Source organism: Esox lucius, chromosome 19 (genome assembly GCF_011004845.1).
Source record: "Esox lucius isolate fEsoLuc1 chromosome 19, fEsoLuc1.pri, whole genome shotgun sequence".
NCBI classification, from domain to species: Eukaryota; Metazoa; Chordata; class Actinopteri; order Esociformes; family Esocidae; genus Esox; species Esox lucius.
In genome coordinates this window covers 38,504,044-38,518,919 of record NC_047587.1, presented here as the reverse complement: position 1 = coordinate 38,518,919, position 14,876 = coordinate 38,504,044, and the positions used below count along the sequence as shown (strand labels likewise).

At 40.3% G+C, this 14,876-nt stretch overlaps 1 protein-coding gene across 1 annotated transcript in view; it reads left to right on the top strand.

Annotated features, from left to right (window-relative positions):
• calml4b (calmodulin-like 4b) overlaps nucleotides 1-14,208 on the top strand; it is a 30,591-nt gene extending 16,383 nt beyond the window's left edge. The window contains exon 5 of the mRNA XM_034288107.1: nucleotides 12,436-14,208. Coding sequence (XP_034143998.1) covers nucleotides 12,436-12,569 — 134 coding nt within the window. The 3' untranslated portion in view covers nucleotides 12,570-14,208. The remainder of the gene's footprint in view (nucleotides 1-12,435) is intronic.
• The last annotated feature ends 668 nt before the right edge of the window (nucleotides 14,209-14,876 follow it).

Genomic DNA, 14,876 nt, shown 5'->3' with positions numbered 1-14,876 from the left:
CAATTTCATTTCTACGTTTGGGAATTTACAGCAAGATAACAAGTTCAGAGGCTCATGGACCAGGGAACGCCCTCCATCTCCTAGATTATGAGGGAACAGTGCTGGCTCCTGCATGGACACCACCTCTGCAAATCCGTCCATCATTTCGCAAACGCCCTTTTGAAATATTCAGTCAGAGCCTAAAATGGATGCTGCGGCGAGAGATGACTGAGGATAACCACATTTGGGAACTGATACATTCCTACATGCTGTGTGCAAGATTCCCCAGGCCTCTACTGGCTTCTGGCCATTTAAACTTCTATGCGGCCGAAGTCCCTGGTGCCTACTCACCGTCGCCAAAGAGGCCTGGGAACAGCAGCCATCACCTTACCGATTTGTCATCGAGCATGATGGTGAGGATGGCAGCACATAGACGAAGCACAAAGCTACCAATTAACGACTTACAACCGGCCAACCCGCCTCTGTGAGTTCCAGCCAGGGGACAGAGCACTCTTGGTGCTGTAAGCTGTAAGTTCTTGGCTTGTGGCATGTTCACAGATGGTCACAGATCACAGAGGGCCAGTGAACTACTGGGTTTGGAAACCAGGGTAGCAACACCCTGAGCAGGTATACCTCGTTAGCCTGTTGAAGCAATGTCAGGGGCCACCGTTCAATTTCTCTGCCCTTTGAAAAATCATTTTTAAATAAAAAAAAAAATTCTTGATGATGTAACTGTTATATTTCCAGGCAAGATGGTTATAGTCAAATACAATACATTCATATAATAATGAATGTACATTTTCTGAAGAAAAAAATTCTTTTTTATACTTCTGTTCTCTTTTTCTTACATTCTCTGATATGATCGTCATTATCCACCTTCGAGTCTCAGGGAAAATATATTAAATATACCACAGTTTTGCCTAGAAAACAATGAATGGATCAATCATTTACTTGAATGGTCTCTCCAGCTCTATTCATTGTATTTGTATGAGTTTTGCTATCTAATAGGTGTAATCTAACAACTAAAGAAACAGTAAGAAAGTGCCAACTACCAGCTGTAAATTCCTGTCTTTGTGGCATGTCATCACGAAGGGTGTGTGCTGAAATTACACTGGGACAGAATCAGAGGAATTCTGCAGCAGTATAAGGTATGTTTAGAGGCAGTGACTAAGTCCGTGGCACCAGCCTAGGCCAAGGAAGTAGCCATGGATGACAGGCACAACTTGTAGCAAGGCAAAATAAAATAGTGACCGGACAAGGATTTTCAGATTTCACTGGGTGTAATTTCACAGACAGTGTCAAACGGCAGGTCAATCATGAAGAGGCTGACAAAAGGATACAGTTACATTTCAGGAAGTTCGGTGGCCATGAACAACTGACTGATCCTCATGTGTAGAGGCACATCATGCCACTTCTGTTGCAATGCTATCCTATATATAATCTTCCACTTGTCAGGGGAGGTTATCTGAAGACTGGTCATCTGAAGACTGGGAACATGTTGTAACCAAAGGGTGGCAAACTGCTCCCTGTTTGCTGTTGAAAAGAAAGGTGCTTTCATCAGGTTGATGATCCGTTTGGGATCGAAATGTTGTCAATCTGTGCATTTTATCTTCCTAAATGTCTTTGTTGGAGCATTATCAGAGTTGCGGACTCTCTTCTATCATTACCAATATTTGTCTGTCCTGCACCTGACGAGTTGGATGTGCATGTTTACACCTTTCAATGTTTTCATAGTCACATGTTAAAATAAGGGTTAATAGGTATATGCATGGGCTCGTCAAAGTAGTCTGGTTATATGCAGCCTTTACTGACAAGGTTTTCTCTTTCCAGAAATAAACGTGTTAACTTTGTTACATATGGATGTAAGATTAAAGGAGTAGAACTGCGACATGCACATGCTTAAAAAAAGGTTTTAAGTGCACATTTGTCTGTGGATGAGATGGGATCAATATGGTTGCGGAGTAAGCTCATTATTGCAAAGGTGACGTTTCCCCTTTCACCACAAATTAACTTAAATCTAGAACATGCTATTCAAAGGAGGTGTTCTATTCATGTCACATTTTTTTTGATTAAATTTTTTTTGATTACACTATGAAAAATTTAATAGGATTAAAGATTTCAGGGGACTCTCCTGAACATTAAAGTTGGCCCTACCAGTGATGTTCATAGATGACGCTACAGGGTGTGTCAGAGATTTTGCAATGTTCATGAACATAAATTACCTGTTCTGGGAACCTTAGAACATTACTAAGGCAACACTTTTGCAACATCAAAGGTGTTGTATAACTGTATCATTGTACAATCATCACCACAATTGGACAGTTTGTGTTATAACAATGTTTGCTGCAACCTATGTGAACTACACTATATAAATCAAAATGTTACTTGTTGATGCAGTTCGTCCATGGCAATACCGTAAACAGTTTTACTTAAGGGTTACTATAATGTAGTAACTGTTTGTAATCAGCTAATTTTTTGCCTATCCTTTACAAATTCGAATGCCTACTTTGTTTGGTCCGTGGCGAGGATCAAATCCCAGGCAACTACAGTGGGGAGAACAAGTATTTGATACACTGCCGATTTTGCAGGTTTTCCCTCTTACAAAGCATGTAGAAGTCTAATTTTTATCATATGTACTCTTCAACTGTGAGTGAGGGAATCTAAAACGAAAATCTAGAAAATCACATTGTATGATTTTTTCTATAATTAATTTGCATTTTATTGCATGACATAAGTATTTAATACATCAGAAAAGCTTAATATTTGATACAGAAACCTTTGTTTGCACTTACAGAGATTATACGTTTCCTGTAGTTCTTACAGAGATATCTGTTCATATGTTTGACCAGGTTTGCACACACTGCAGCAGTGATTTTGGCCCACTCCTCCATACAGACCTTCTCCAGATCCATCAGGTTTCGGGCCTGTCGCTGGGCAATACAGACTTTCAGCTCCCTCCAAAGATTTTCTATTGGGTTCAGGTCTGGAGACTGGCTAGGCCACTCCAGACCTTGAGATGCTTCTTACGGAGCCACTACTTAGTTGCCTTGGCTGTGTGTTTCAGGTCGTTGTCATGCTGGAAGACCCAGCCACTACCCATGACCAGATGGTCATTGGCAAACTTCAGACGGGCCTGGAAATGCGCTGGCTTGAGCAGGGGGAACTTGCGTGCGCTGCAGGATTTTAATCCATGACAGCGTAGTGTGTTACTAATGGTTTTCTTTGAGACTGTGGTCCCAGCTCTCTTCAGCTCATTGACCAGGTCCTGCCGTGTAGTTCTGGGCTGATCCCTCACCTTCCTCATTATCATTGATGCCCCACGAGGTGAGATCTTACATGGAGCCCCAGACCAAGGGAGATTGACCGTCATCTTGAACTTCTTTCATTTTCTAATAATTGCGCCAACAGTTGTTGCCTTCTCACCAAGCTGCTTGCCTATTGTCCTGTAGCCCATCCCAGCCTTGTACAGGTCTACAATTTTATCCCTGATGTCCTTACACAGGTCTCTGGTCTTGGCCATTGTGGAGAGGTTGGAGGCTGTTTGACTGAGTGTGTGGACAGGTGTCTTTTATACAGGTAATGAGTGGAGAACAGGAGGGCTTCTTAAAGAAAAACTAACAGGTCTGTGAGAGACGGAATTCTTACTGGTTGGTAGGTGATGAAATACTTATGTCATGCAATAAAATGCAAAGTTTTTTTTTTAAATCATACAATGTGATTTTCTGGATTTTTCAAATACTTGTTCTCCCCACTGTCTCTAACCACTATGTTTCTTAATAATGTGTAGTCAGTCAGTCAGGCACTCCCTCACTTAGCAAGTGACAATCGCTCTTCTTGGCTGGCTCCGATTACACTTTCCTGAAAAAATTCACAGACCTCAAGGCATAGTAGAACATCCTCTGGTACCCTTGTTTTGTTGCAGCATGGTCTTGAATCCAGCTCCATTCAGACCCCTAAACAATTCTTCTATTTTACTGAATTACAATTAACATTTTTGGCACTCAAAATCAATTACTGGAAGGTGACAATTTTGGGGACACACCATGATAAATAGCATTATTAGTGTTTGATTTAAGTGTAAGCAGTTTTTTTTACAGTAAGCTTTCATTCATAGTGTGTGTCAATCTTGAGCAAGAGGAAGGGTGGCAGTGACATTCATTGATTTTTTTTTTGTGCAGCCTCAGAAAAAATGAAAAGTTGAGAGCACTGAGAATTGGAGTACCTGTAAGATGATAAAAGTATACAATTGCACAAGAGATGAGTTAATGTTTCATGATATATTAATCACTGCCATCTTCATTGGTTAGTAAACCATTCCTGAACATCATGGCAAGAAACACCACTTGTTTTCTGATCATATTTATTCCATGTTTACTCTGGTGTATTCGGGGTAGTAAAGAGAGAGAAGGAGAGGGAGAGCATGAGGATGCCAACAGGGCAGGGAGAGCAGGTGACATGGAGATGAGTGAGAAAAGGAGCAAATATTGATGACCGATCTGATATCGCTGTGTTGGTGTTGTTCCTACAACATCATCATTAATGTTGGCACAACTGAGGTCAGGTTTAGGCACAGGTACTGAGGTTAGGTTTAGGTACAAGTGTCTCTGAGTTTAGGGTTAGATCAAGGGGTGGGGGGCTGGGGAATATTCTATTTTTGGACTGGGGTAACCAACTAACAACAGGTCAGTTGGTCCTTGAGCAACATTAATTATGATGTTGCAGGAATAACACCAAAACGCCAATATCAGATCATGCAAATATTGATGGTTACATCAGACCTCCGGCATATTTGGACCCCCCCAATGTTGATTCCATGGCTATGGCCTTGTATCTAGGCCTTTATTATCACAAAATATAATAAGTGTACTATCAAAGCACTAAGCACTACTCTTTGTCTTCCTGCATTGAAGTATCTATTTGTGTTTAGCACAGTATCTAGGTGTGTAACCAGAGCCATTGCATTGAGCTAATTAGCCATCCGAGAGCAATTATTTTTTACTATTTGACTACTCATTTTCCTAGTTTTTTTCCCCCTAAAGTGTCTCATTTTTACAACAGACGTAGGAGCTAATGGACGATTAAAAAAGTTATTTTCATATTTCTGGCATTTCTGGCTGCGGCATTTTGAATTAGTTACTAGAGCTGATCTGGGCTATAGATTTCTTTAACGGGACAAAATGTATGATTTTTACTGTGCTAGCATAAAATCAACTAAAAATGACCAGTAAGACATCTGCAGTAAATGTTTCGACAAAATTAATCAGAGTGACTGACGTATTCCCCATTTAAACTTTCTCGCCTGTCCGTCAATCGGCATGGACTTTTAATCTCCTTTAACTCACTTTAGACACTTGCTGTACTCACAGTAATCATCCCCACTCGCAATCACCCTGGCTATTCTATTACTATTCCGGTCTCGTTCGGTAAGGGAAGACAAGAAGACATGTTGTGTTATTGTTTACAGGAAGGATTCTACACAGTGCCCCATTAACTAATGTTTAGGCTGAGGTAGTTTGATTAATGTCAGTCTGGGCCGTGCACACGGGTCGGTGCAATTTGCTACGGGATAGAGGAGAATACTTGCTATGCTAGTCAACGCCAGCGAGCACAGGTGAAAATTACGAGTACACTTGACTCATGATTCCAAAAGTTCGCAAAGATGCTGCTGTGATTAGAATGTAAATCAATATTAACACTCTTAATGTTCGAACAAGGCTCAGAATGCAAAAATGCATCTAACTAAAACGTTTACGCTACTTCACAAATTAAAAAGTGAAACGCCGTTTTCTGTACATGCCTCTACCCCCCATCCCCACTACATCACTGTCGCCCTGCCTTTTCTGGGCTACCCAGGAAACTGGGATTGTTATGCTGTCTGACAAATGGCCAATAATGACAACACAGGGAATGTGTACATTACTTGCTTCTGGTCCCTAATGCTGTGTCCTCTGACTGAGACAGATGTTTGTTTAATTAAGAACAGCTGTGGCTAGCGGGAAGGATTCTGTCAGTCTTCCCACTCCATCAAAGTCCACAGTGGGACACTATTGTGATAAAAAAAAATATATATCTAAATGTCTAATGCCCATCCAATTTACATTACACTGGCCTTAGTCTCATAATTACATTAAACATTGGCCGATTCAAAATAACAACTGCCTGCAGGGCAACAACTGAAGGAGCTTCATCATTTGCACAGAGAATACTGCAGAGTTCCTGTGAACTTTGCAGCCTATCTTTCTCACTGGAACAGAGCAGCTAGCAAATGCCAGATTCATTACCAGTCCTTGGGACATTTTTATCAATACTTTGAAAAGCAGATGATATCAGAAATGATTATTATTTTTATCAGGAAAGTAAACTATTTTGTATTGTTATCAGCGTGCCTTGAGCAGTAAAGTTTGCCAGCATTAAGAAGATCAAAGCTCACACGAGTCTGTATAGAAGATGGGCTGAAAATTAAATACATGCACAAAAAAATTAATTATAAAACACAGGAAACTGCTTAGTCATACAGCATTATGTTTGTTCATAAAGCTATTGTACACAATAGACCTAAAACATAATTGGTCCTCCTTAGACTGAGCAAGAGTAATGGTAATGCATTTATCCTCAGGCAGTGTCAGCTAGATAATGCTGCGTCTAGCCTACAAACCATTTCTATACCATCTAAGATAGAGATATCTCACGTCCCCATTCTCACTATCTACATTATAAATTAACGGAGGCTTCTGTTGCATGTTTTCAATTTCAGTCAGTGGAAGGAAATAATAACAGAAAGATGTATATATTTATTTACAGACAGTGTATTCAAGGACACTTCATGTTCCCATATGCATCTGATTGCTCTCAGCAAGATTCTGTTTATTTTGTTTGAGGACGTCTTAGGTTTAAGGAGAGAGAAGGGCACAGAATATATGTTGTCAACAGTTTAAATGGAATAACATTCACACAGAGCAGCCACAATTTAAAACTTTGTACAAATCTACCAAAGTACTCTCAAAAGTCTCACAGTGGCCCCTGTTATAACAGCCATTCCTACAGACTAGTGTAGAGGCATGTTGGGACAGTACACACTGTCCTCTGCTGATTTATACAAACCAGACTCCAAAAGGAAAATTGTCACCTCCCTTGAAATCTTAAATCAGACTGAAGGCATCATTGAATATTTTTTATGTAGGGCCAGTTGGCTTGGAGGACTCTCATACACCTGTGTACAGATGGACTGTCATGGACAAAGAGTAAAAAGGCCCTAAGTTCTGAAAAATTAGGTTGTTTCCACTAGCATTCCACTAAAATTGCTATATTCTCAGAAAATGCTAGAAAGATTTGCCATTTATTTTAATTTAAGAGAACACATTACTAAAATACTTTTGGGTGTCTGTTTGCTAACACCTTATGTGACATACAGGCTAAACTCCCTTAGTCATCTCCATGCCAAGAATTAAATATGAAGTAAAGAAAGCCTTTGCTGTCACCAAGCCACAAATGTTAGCATTTGGAGTTTGCTAAATGTCATTGGAAATTTGATTGGAACCAACACAAAATTGGTTCACTGACCATAGGATCAGGCTTATGCAATGACAGTCACAATCCCCTGACCTAATTATCATTGAGAACATATGGGGTGACCTGAAGAGGAGAGTCCACAAGGGGAGGACTCATCAAACTGGTGCAATGGCCTCAAATCTCTTCCTATGTGTCTCCCAGCTCATCAAACATTATAGGAGGCAGAACTGTTATCTTGTCAAAGGGAATTGCAGGGATGTTAAGAATTGTGACATGCATGTTTTTGAATAAAATAATGATTTCTTGATGACAATTGTTTTTTTTTCTCCAAGCACTGTTCACTCAATTAAACACTAGATTCATGTGATTATTTTTTAGTATAAGAAATACATGTTTTTCATATTAACCTATGGTACAGGAAGATCCAACTTTGGGAAGTGCATGACTGGTAAACCAAACAGAAAAGCACGCTTGTTGAAGTTTAAACATACAATGGCATTACTATCAGTAGAAGACTTTGCCTTTATAACGGTTTTGGAACCATTTAGACTGTTAAACTCATGGGTTGATTATCAATGGCTGCCAGTCCTGACATGAATGGATACTGCCATCTAGGGATTACTGTATATTTCTATGGTTAAGCTGTCAAGTTTTCCTTCACAACTTCCACAATAATATTGCAGGAGAACCATAAGCTACAGTTTGGAAAGCAAATGCCTACTGCTGAAAAGAGAAACACTAATCTGTCTGTCAAACCTATGATTTCTTAATCCGGGTCAGACTGCAGAAACACAGCTATAATACATTTTTCTGTTTATGGAATTACAAAATAAGTAATGCTGTAATAAAAAAGAATATTTTCTGCTCTGGGGCCTCTGCACAAATAGTAACTCAGATATTAGTCATCTTGGTAAAACTATTGATATAGAATCAGTTTAGATACACACTTGTATTTAGCATGTCATACATGTCATACGACACTATTGCCAAAATAATGTTTGATAGAAACTGATCACTGGTTTCTGCCAAAGGCACACTAGTGCTCAAGAATCTAACAATGCAGTGATTTGATGAGATCTTGTTATTAAATGGCATAAGTATCCATTCCTAAAAGGTATTTTTTTCTGATGTTTTGAAGTTTAATTTATTTTAACTATGTGCCTACAGTGAAACTGAGACACCTTTGGCTGACACATGTCAACTAAGCACAACAAGCAAAATCCATTAAGAACAGAGATCGAGATGAAGGTGTCTCCAAAAGATCACGGCTATAGAAATTGCAACATCAGCCATGGAACAGTTCTGCCTCTATGCGATTAGCCTTTCAAAGGAGGGTAAAGATATGTAGAATTTTACGGTGGCCCAAGCATCACTTTCATTGAGCTAGTCCCAAAGCCTCTGGCATTTTGGACAAAGGCAAATAGGAAGCTGGACCTTGGTATGACCGACTTCTTGTGTGTTTGTGTGCTGAAGAAATACATAGTCATAGAGCCATGCATGCCCCTGTAGGATTGAGAGTGAAATGGAAACTGTTGGTCTCAGCTATCAAAGGGCAATGTTTAAGTTTATCAATAGCAACATAAGGCTTTAGAAAAAGAGCATCTTAACGTTGTAAATATGATAAGATTCAACTTTACTCTCATTGAACAGTACAAGTACAGACCAGATCGGCTTTATGACCTACAATAAAGTGTATGTTCGGATTCACAAACTCCTGCTTTTTGGCATTCTGAAAAAGGGAAATTCCACAACTGTATAAGCCACTCCCAAGCAATTACTTTGCTTCCCCCGGGTAGGGCCACAGTGTCACCAGACCCCCCCCCCCCCCCCCCCCGTCTCAGTTCCAAGGTGTTACGCTGCTATATTATTTTCTCAATTTCTTAATTTTAGGAGGAGATGAGGTCCTGGTCCACACCTGCGGATTACCTGGTTTGGGGGGCCCGTTGCTGTCCCTGTCCTTGTCCACCAGTTCATACTTCTGACCTAGTCCAAAATCAAATAGACTCTGGATTTAGCCCAGAGAAATGTATAAATTAGTCCAATTGGACTCTTAATATCTCACCTGGCACAGCCAGAAGGGGACTGGTCACCCCTCTAAGCCTGGGTCCTCTCTAGGTTTCTTCCTAAAATTCAGCCTTCTTAGGGAGTTTTTCCTAGCCACTGAAATCCAACACTACTGTTATTTGCTCCATGGGGTTTAAGGCCGGGTGTCTCTGTAAAGCACTTTGTGACAACTGCTGTTGTAAAAAGGGCTTTATAAATAAATGTTATTGAAATGCATGTACAAATGGCAATTCTAAATGTGCAAGAAGGCAGTTTAAAGGTGCATGAGCAACTGAAATGCAGGAATAGCATCAGTGAGGTTCCCCAGGTAGATATGTACATGTAGCAGCTGAAAACGTCCTTGTCAGACTTTGCCAAGCAATGTCAGAGTCAGGCAAATGCAAATAGAAGAGGGCAGAACATTAGTATAGGGTAGAAATATTGAGTATAATGTTAAAAGTGGGATGTTTAAAATTACAATTCAATTGTTACATGAAAAAGGATTTTTATTCATATAAGGCAGTTTGATATTGACAAAATATAATATCACAATATATTCATGTGAAAAAGTCACTCTTCCTTTGTGACCTCCCAAGTAGACCAGATTTGTACAGTCTCTTTCTGACAGTTGACTCATGCACTTTGACACTGATTGTTGCAGAGGCCTGTAGATGCCTTGATGTCACCATGGTGTCTTTACCGAATTCTGCGAACATCGTTCTATCTGCTTTGGCCTGAATTTGGTGTGACAACCTTTCCAGTAGACAGGCCAGTGGTCTGGAATGTTCTCCATTTGTAGATGATCCGTTTGACACTGGAATGATGAAATCAATTGTGGAAAGGTGGAAACTTCTATTTGATTTGAAAACGCTTTGAAACCCCTCCCAGACACTTGGGCATTAATAATCTTTCTTCTGAGGGCCTCAGATAGGTCTGTTGATCTTGGCATGATGTGTAACCGCACACCAATATGGTGAAGACCAATCCAGAGCAAGTTTCTAATCTTTATAGAAGGCTGGAACCTCCCAGGTTACTCTAATGATTTTCCAACCATTTGTATCTGTTTTGATGAACCTGACTAAAATGATTGCCTTTTTATGTGATGGTAAAGATAAGGGTATACTAACTTTTTCCACATAAGGACATTCTTTTTCAGTTTATTTTAACTGCATAAATGTTTTCATTTGGGTCCAAATATGTAAAAAATGGAGGGTCAGCTTACTAATTCACCTAATTGTATATTGTTTTTCCCCTGCTGTAGGCCTAACTTTTTTACAGTATACTTGTTAATGTGCACAGAAGTATGTATTTGTTCGATTTTATTCTTACACAAAAACACAGAGAAAACGCAATGAACTACATTCCAAACAAAAAAACTAAACAAAAGAGAACACCAATACCTTTTCCACACTGCTCTCACCAGACAAACCTCCCCCATTCCTCCCCCTCAAAATGTTCCCTCCTACGTTTACCCCCCATTCCCCACCACCACACCTGTCAGCCACTCATCTTCTCCACTTTATATATCAGACCGGCACAACCGGGAACTTTGGCTTGCAACACATTCCAGACCCTTTTTGGGGGATAACAACCAACACTCACCGTAGACCTTCATGTAAAATAGCAGTACAAAACAACAATAAGACCAGAATTAAATTAGTTTATAAATGACCCAACATTTTTTATGACAAGTCAATATATGTCCACTAAGCCTGCCATAAAACGCACAAGACACATAGAAAAGATGAATTTGGTCCATCTTAAATCATGTCCATTCAGTCTCACAGCATCACACTGGTGCAATAACCCTCTAATCTATTCCTACCTTATCAAGTCTCCAGGTAAACAGACTACCCGTGAAATAGTTTACTTTTCATTCTTGCTCTACAAATAGCATGCAAGCTAGAAATAGTAACGTGCTCTGGCAACTGATCTAGCTAGCTGCGTTTGTCCAGCTGGTGTTTTACTGGTCAGCCTGCAGCTAATACGTTGAGTAGGTGACACTGACAGCAGTACAGCAGGACAACAAAAGTAATAGGTACAAACGGAAAGAACTGATTGCGCCAAATAGGAGAGGGGAGGCTGCCAAAACAAATTATCACTCAAATTATTGCATTGTCTCTAACTGCAGGGTATTTGTCAATCTGTTGAGCCATGATTTTATAGATAGGACCTGATTCTTTTTCAAAAACATCCTAATGAGTGTTGTTTATGTGGCTTGGGTAGTCTGTTCACAGCCTCTGAGACTCCCTGAGTAATCAAAAGTGGGTCTATGTTTACCAGAGTCTCAAGGACGTCTGAGAGGCTTCCAAAAGTTACAGACCAGATGCTGTGCAGGTTAAAGCACAGGGCAAAGCAGAGGAGCAGTGTGCCCTCCACAGGGCAAAGCAGAGGAGCAGTGTGCCCTCCACAGGGCGAAGCAGAGGAGCAGTGTGCCCTCCACAGGGCAAAGCAGAGGAGCAGTGTGCCCTCCACAGGGCAAAGCAGAGGAGCAGTGTGCCCTCCACAGTTTGACACTTGTCACATAAAGCAAAGCTATCCAGGAGGATCTTATGTCATTTCCTTTTTTAATACTGTAATCTGTGTAAGTGCGCTTGATTCTGTCTGGGTGTTTTTTGTCTGTTTGTTTCGGTCTCCCGGCAACGAGATAGGGGGCGGCACATCTGCACTGAGGTGTTTTCCATGCCCAGCTGCTCCCTATACACAATCACCCACCTGTTCCTGTCCTGCTAATCAATAGTGGTATTTAGGAGGACTCCTGATGTTTCGTCCCTGCCGGATTGTCAAGTCACCTCAGTAGGTTTATTGTGTGCCAGCATAACTACATGCTTCGTTTGTGCCTTGTCGTTTCGTGTTCGCTTGTTTGTACCTGTCTCATCATTCTGTTTTCCGCTCCCCACCCAGACATTCCTGCCCCGGGGCCTTCGCCTGCCTTTCCTAGATTTCCGGAACTGGGTCTGGCATTTTTACATCACAGAGCAGGAGGTCAACCAATGCTGCAAGATGGATGTCAGCCTGGATGGGCTCTCTCCGGCTAGACTCACCACAGACCACCATACCCCTTTTTTCACAGATTCAACATGCCAATAGATCCCAGGTGTCCATTAGACGTCACAAGTAATTCCATGAAGCCGTAGGAGGTTTTCCCTCCTACTATGTGTTGAAAAACATTTTGGTCGCTAATCCTGACCATCTCAAAACATCACTGTTGCTTCCCTTGCAGTCTGCCTACAGAACCAACAGGTATGTGAACGACTCTCAACATGGGCCTCCTTCAATACCTCAACAATTCAAAAAGGACACTGTGGACTTTAGCTCTACATTCAAATTAGCATTTAAAAACTCCCGACAGACAAGCTTATCCAGCTGAATGTGTCCAGTTCCAACGCAGCATGTAAAAATGGGTATGCACATTTTGGGATCTTTATCCCTGAACACTGTTTCGCTGAAAGGATGCAAGTTTTCACCACTTTACTAAGTCGACACTAACGACTGTTATTCCAACTACTCAAGTTTGCAGATGACACCACTTGGTCAGTCTTATCACTGATGGCGATGAGTCCATGTATTGTGGGGAGCTGGAATTCCTTGTTTTCCAGAAGGCCAAGAAACTTTATTGTTTATTTATAAAGCTGTCCAACAGAAACTTCCAAATGATCTTACCTCCAAAATGATATTGAAAAACATCCCTTATCAAACACGATCGCAAGATAGGATAGTTTTCGAGATTCCCCTGGGCCAAGTCTAAGATAGGTTCAAATTAATTTTCCACCTGTGCCCCTAAAACTTGGAATGATCTGCAAGATTACCTTTACCTTTATGCATATTCTACAACTATAAATCTGTGAATGTGTACATTGACTTTACAAGTACGCATTAGATGCGCTCACCTCTCATAACTGATTATCATGTCACTATGGATTGTGTATTTTGTCTCTTTGTTATCTACTACTAGCAGTACCATTAAACCAGTAAAAGTTTGTGTATTGGCAAATGAGCACCTTTTAGGTAATTTAGCAACTTCTGCTTTGTTCATTTTCCCTCACCACTCTTGCCATACCCTCTGCCTCTCAGCCACTCCCTGCTGCTACAGTAGAACTGGCCAATATAATTTTCAAACCATAGCCAATACAGGCCGAAATGTCACTGTTGTTAAAGACAAGCACAACAGGCTGCATAGAATACAGAACACAGGTAATAAGTTCAATTCTTGTTTTCTAAAATATGTAATCCATTGTATTTCAGGAATCAACCAAAATAACACAGTACTGAAATTAAATAAATGTACTTTACATCATGTTGTTGTGTTTAACCGTAGAATGTTTGCGCTATGCATGTGAAATACTTAGTTATGATACGTGAAACCCAGTGTATATTACTTCAGGCAACTATTATAAGCAGAACACTAAGAGAAACAATCACGTTCATGTTCTAGTAACTGACTTTTTCTGCTGTAGGAGTGATCACGTGACTACGTCCCTTTGGCTAAGATCTAGTTCATTTATGGTCTTACCAAATGTGTAATAGAACTGTAGCTTTTTCTTGTGTGTACAGTGTTCAATTACATATTGTAACATTGTTAATAATTATCATTGTTACAGGAACCACACAATTCTTCAAACTCATTCACATTCAAACGCTCACGGTCAAACACACACCCACATCCTCATCCCACGTCATTAGGTCAGCCTGTTAAAGAATAACTTGGAATAAATCTAGTTTGAAGAACTTCGGAGTTTGCATCATCTTTCTGACAGAAGATCTTAGCCAGTTTGGGTACAGCCAGATCAGCATTAGTACACTGTCCTTCACACCATACAAAATCATTCCAAATACATGCTTCAGTATGAGCTTACAGACTGCAGTCTTCCATTCAAGCCACAGGCTTTCAGTCGATATAAACTCTGGAGACTGAGATAGCTATTGTAAAAAGGTTGATTAACAATATCTTTGCAGATTTGGACTTCGGCTTGGGGTCATTGACTTGTGCTCGGGGAATGTAGATCTTCATACAATTGCGTCTCAACAGATAATTTTGTAACGAATTGACATCACGGCAAGAAAAATTTAGCTAGACACCATTAAGCATTGTGTTAAACTAACGTTTCTTATTAAGTTTAATGGCTTATTAGCCAGTAATAAGCCTACTAGTATCTTACTACTTGGAAATGTCATAAGAATTGAGCAATTGCGAGCGAGACTGAAGACAAACTTTACACTGCCAAAGCAATTTCATTTCATGCCACGTACATTTTTTCTTCATTCGTCAATGAAATGGATACAATAACTGTCAATGTAGGTGACGATAACTGTCTTTTTCGTCAAGTGAGAAGAAGACAGAATCG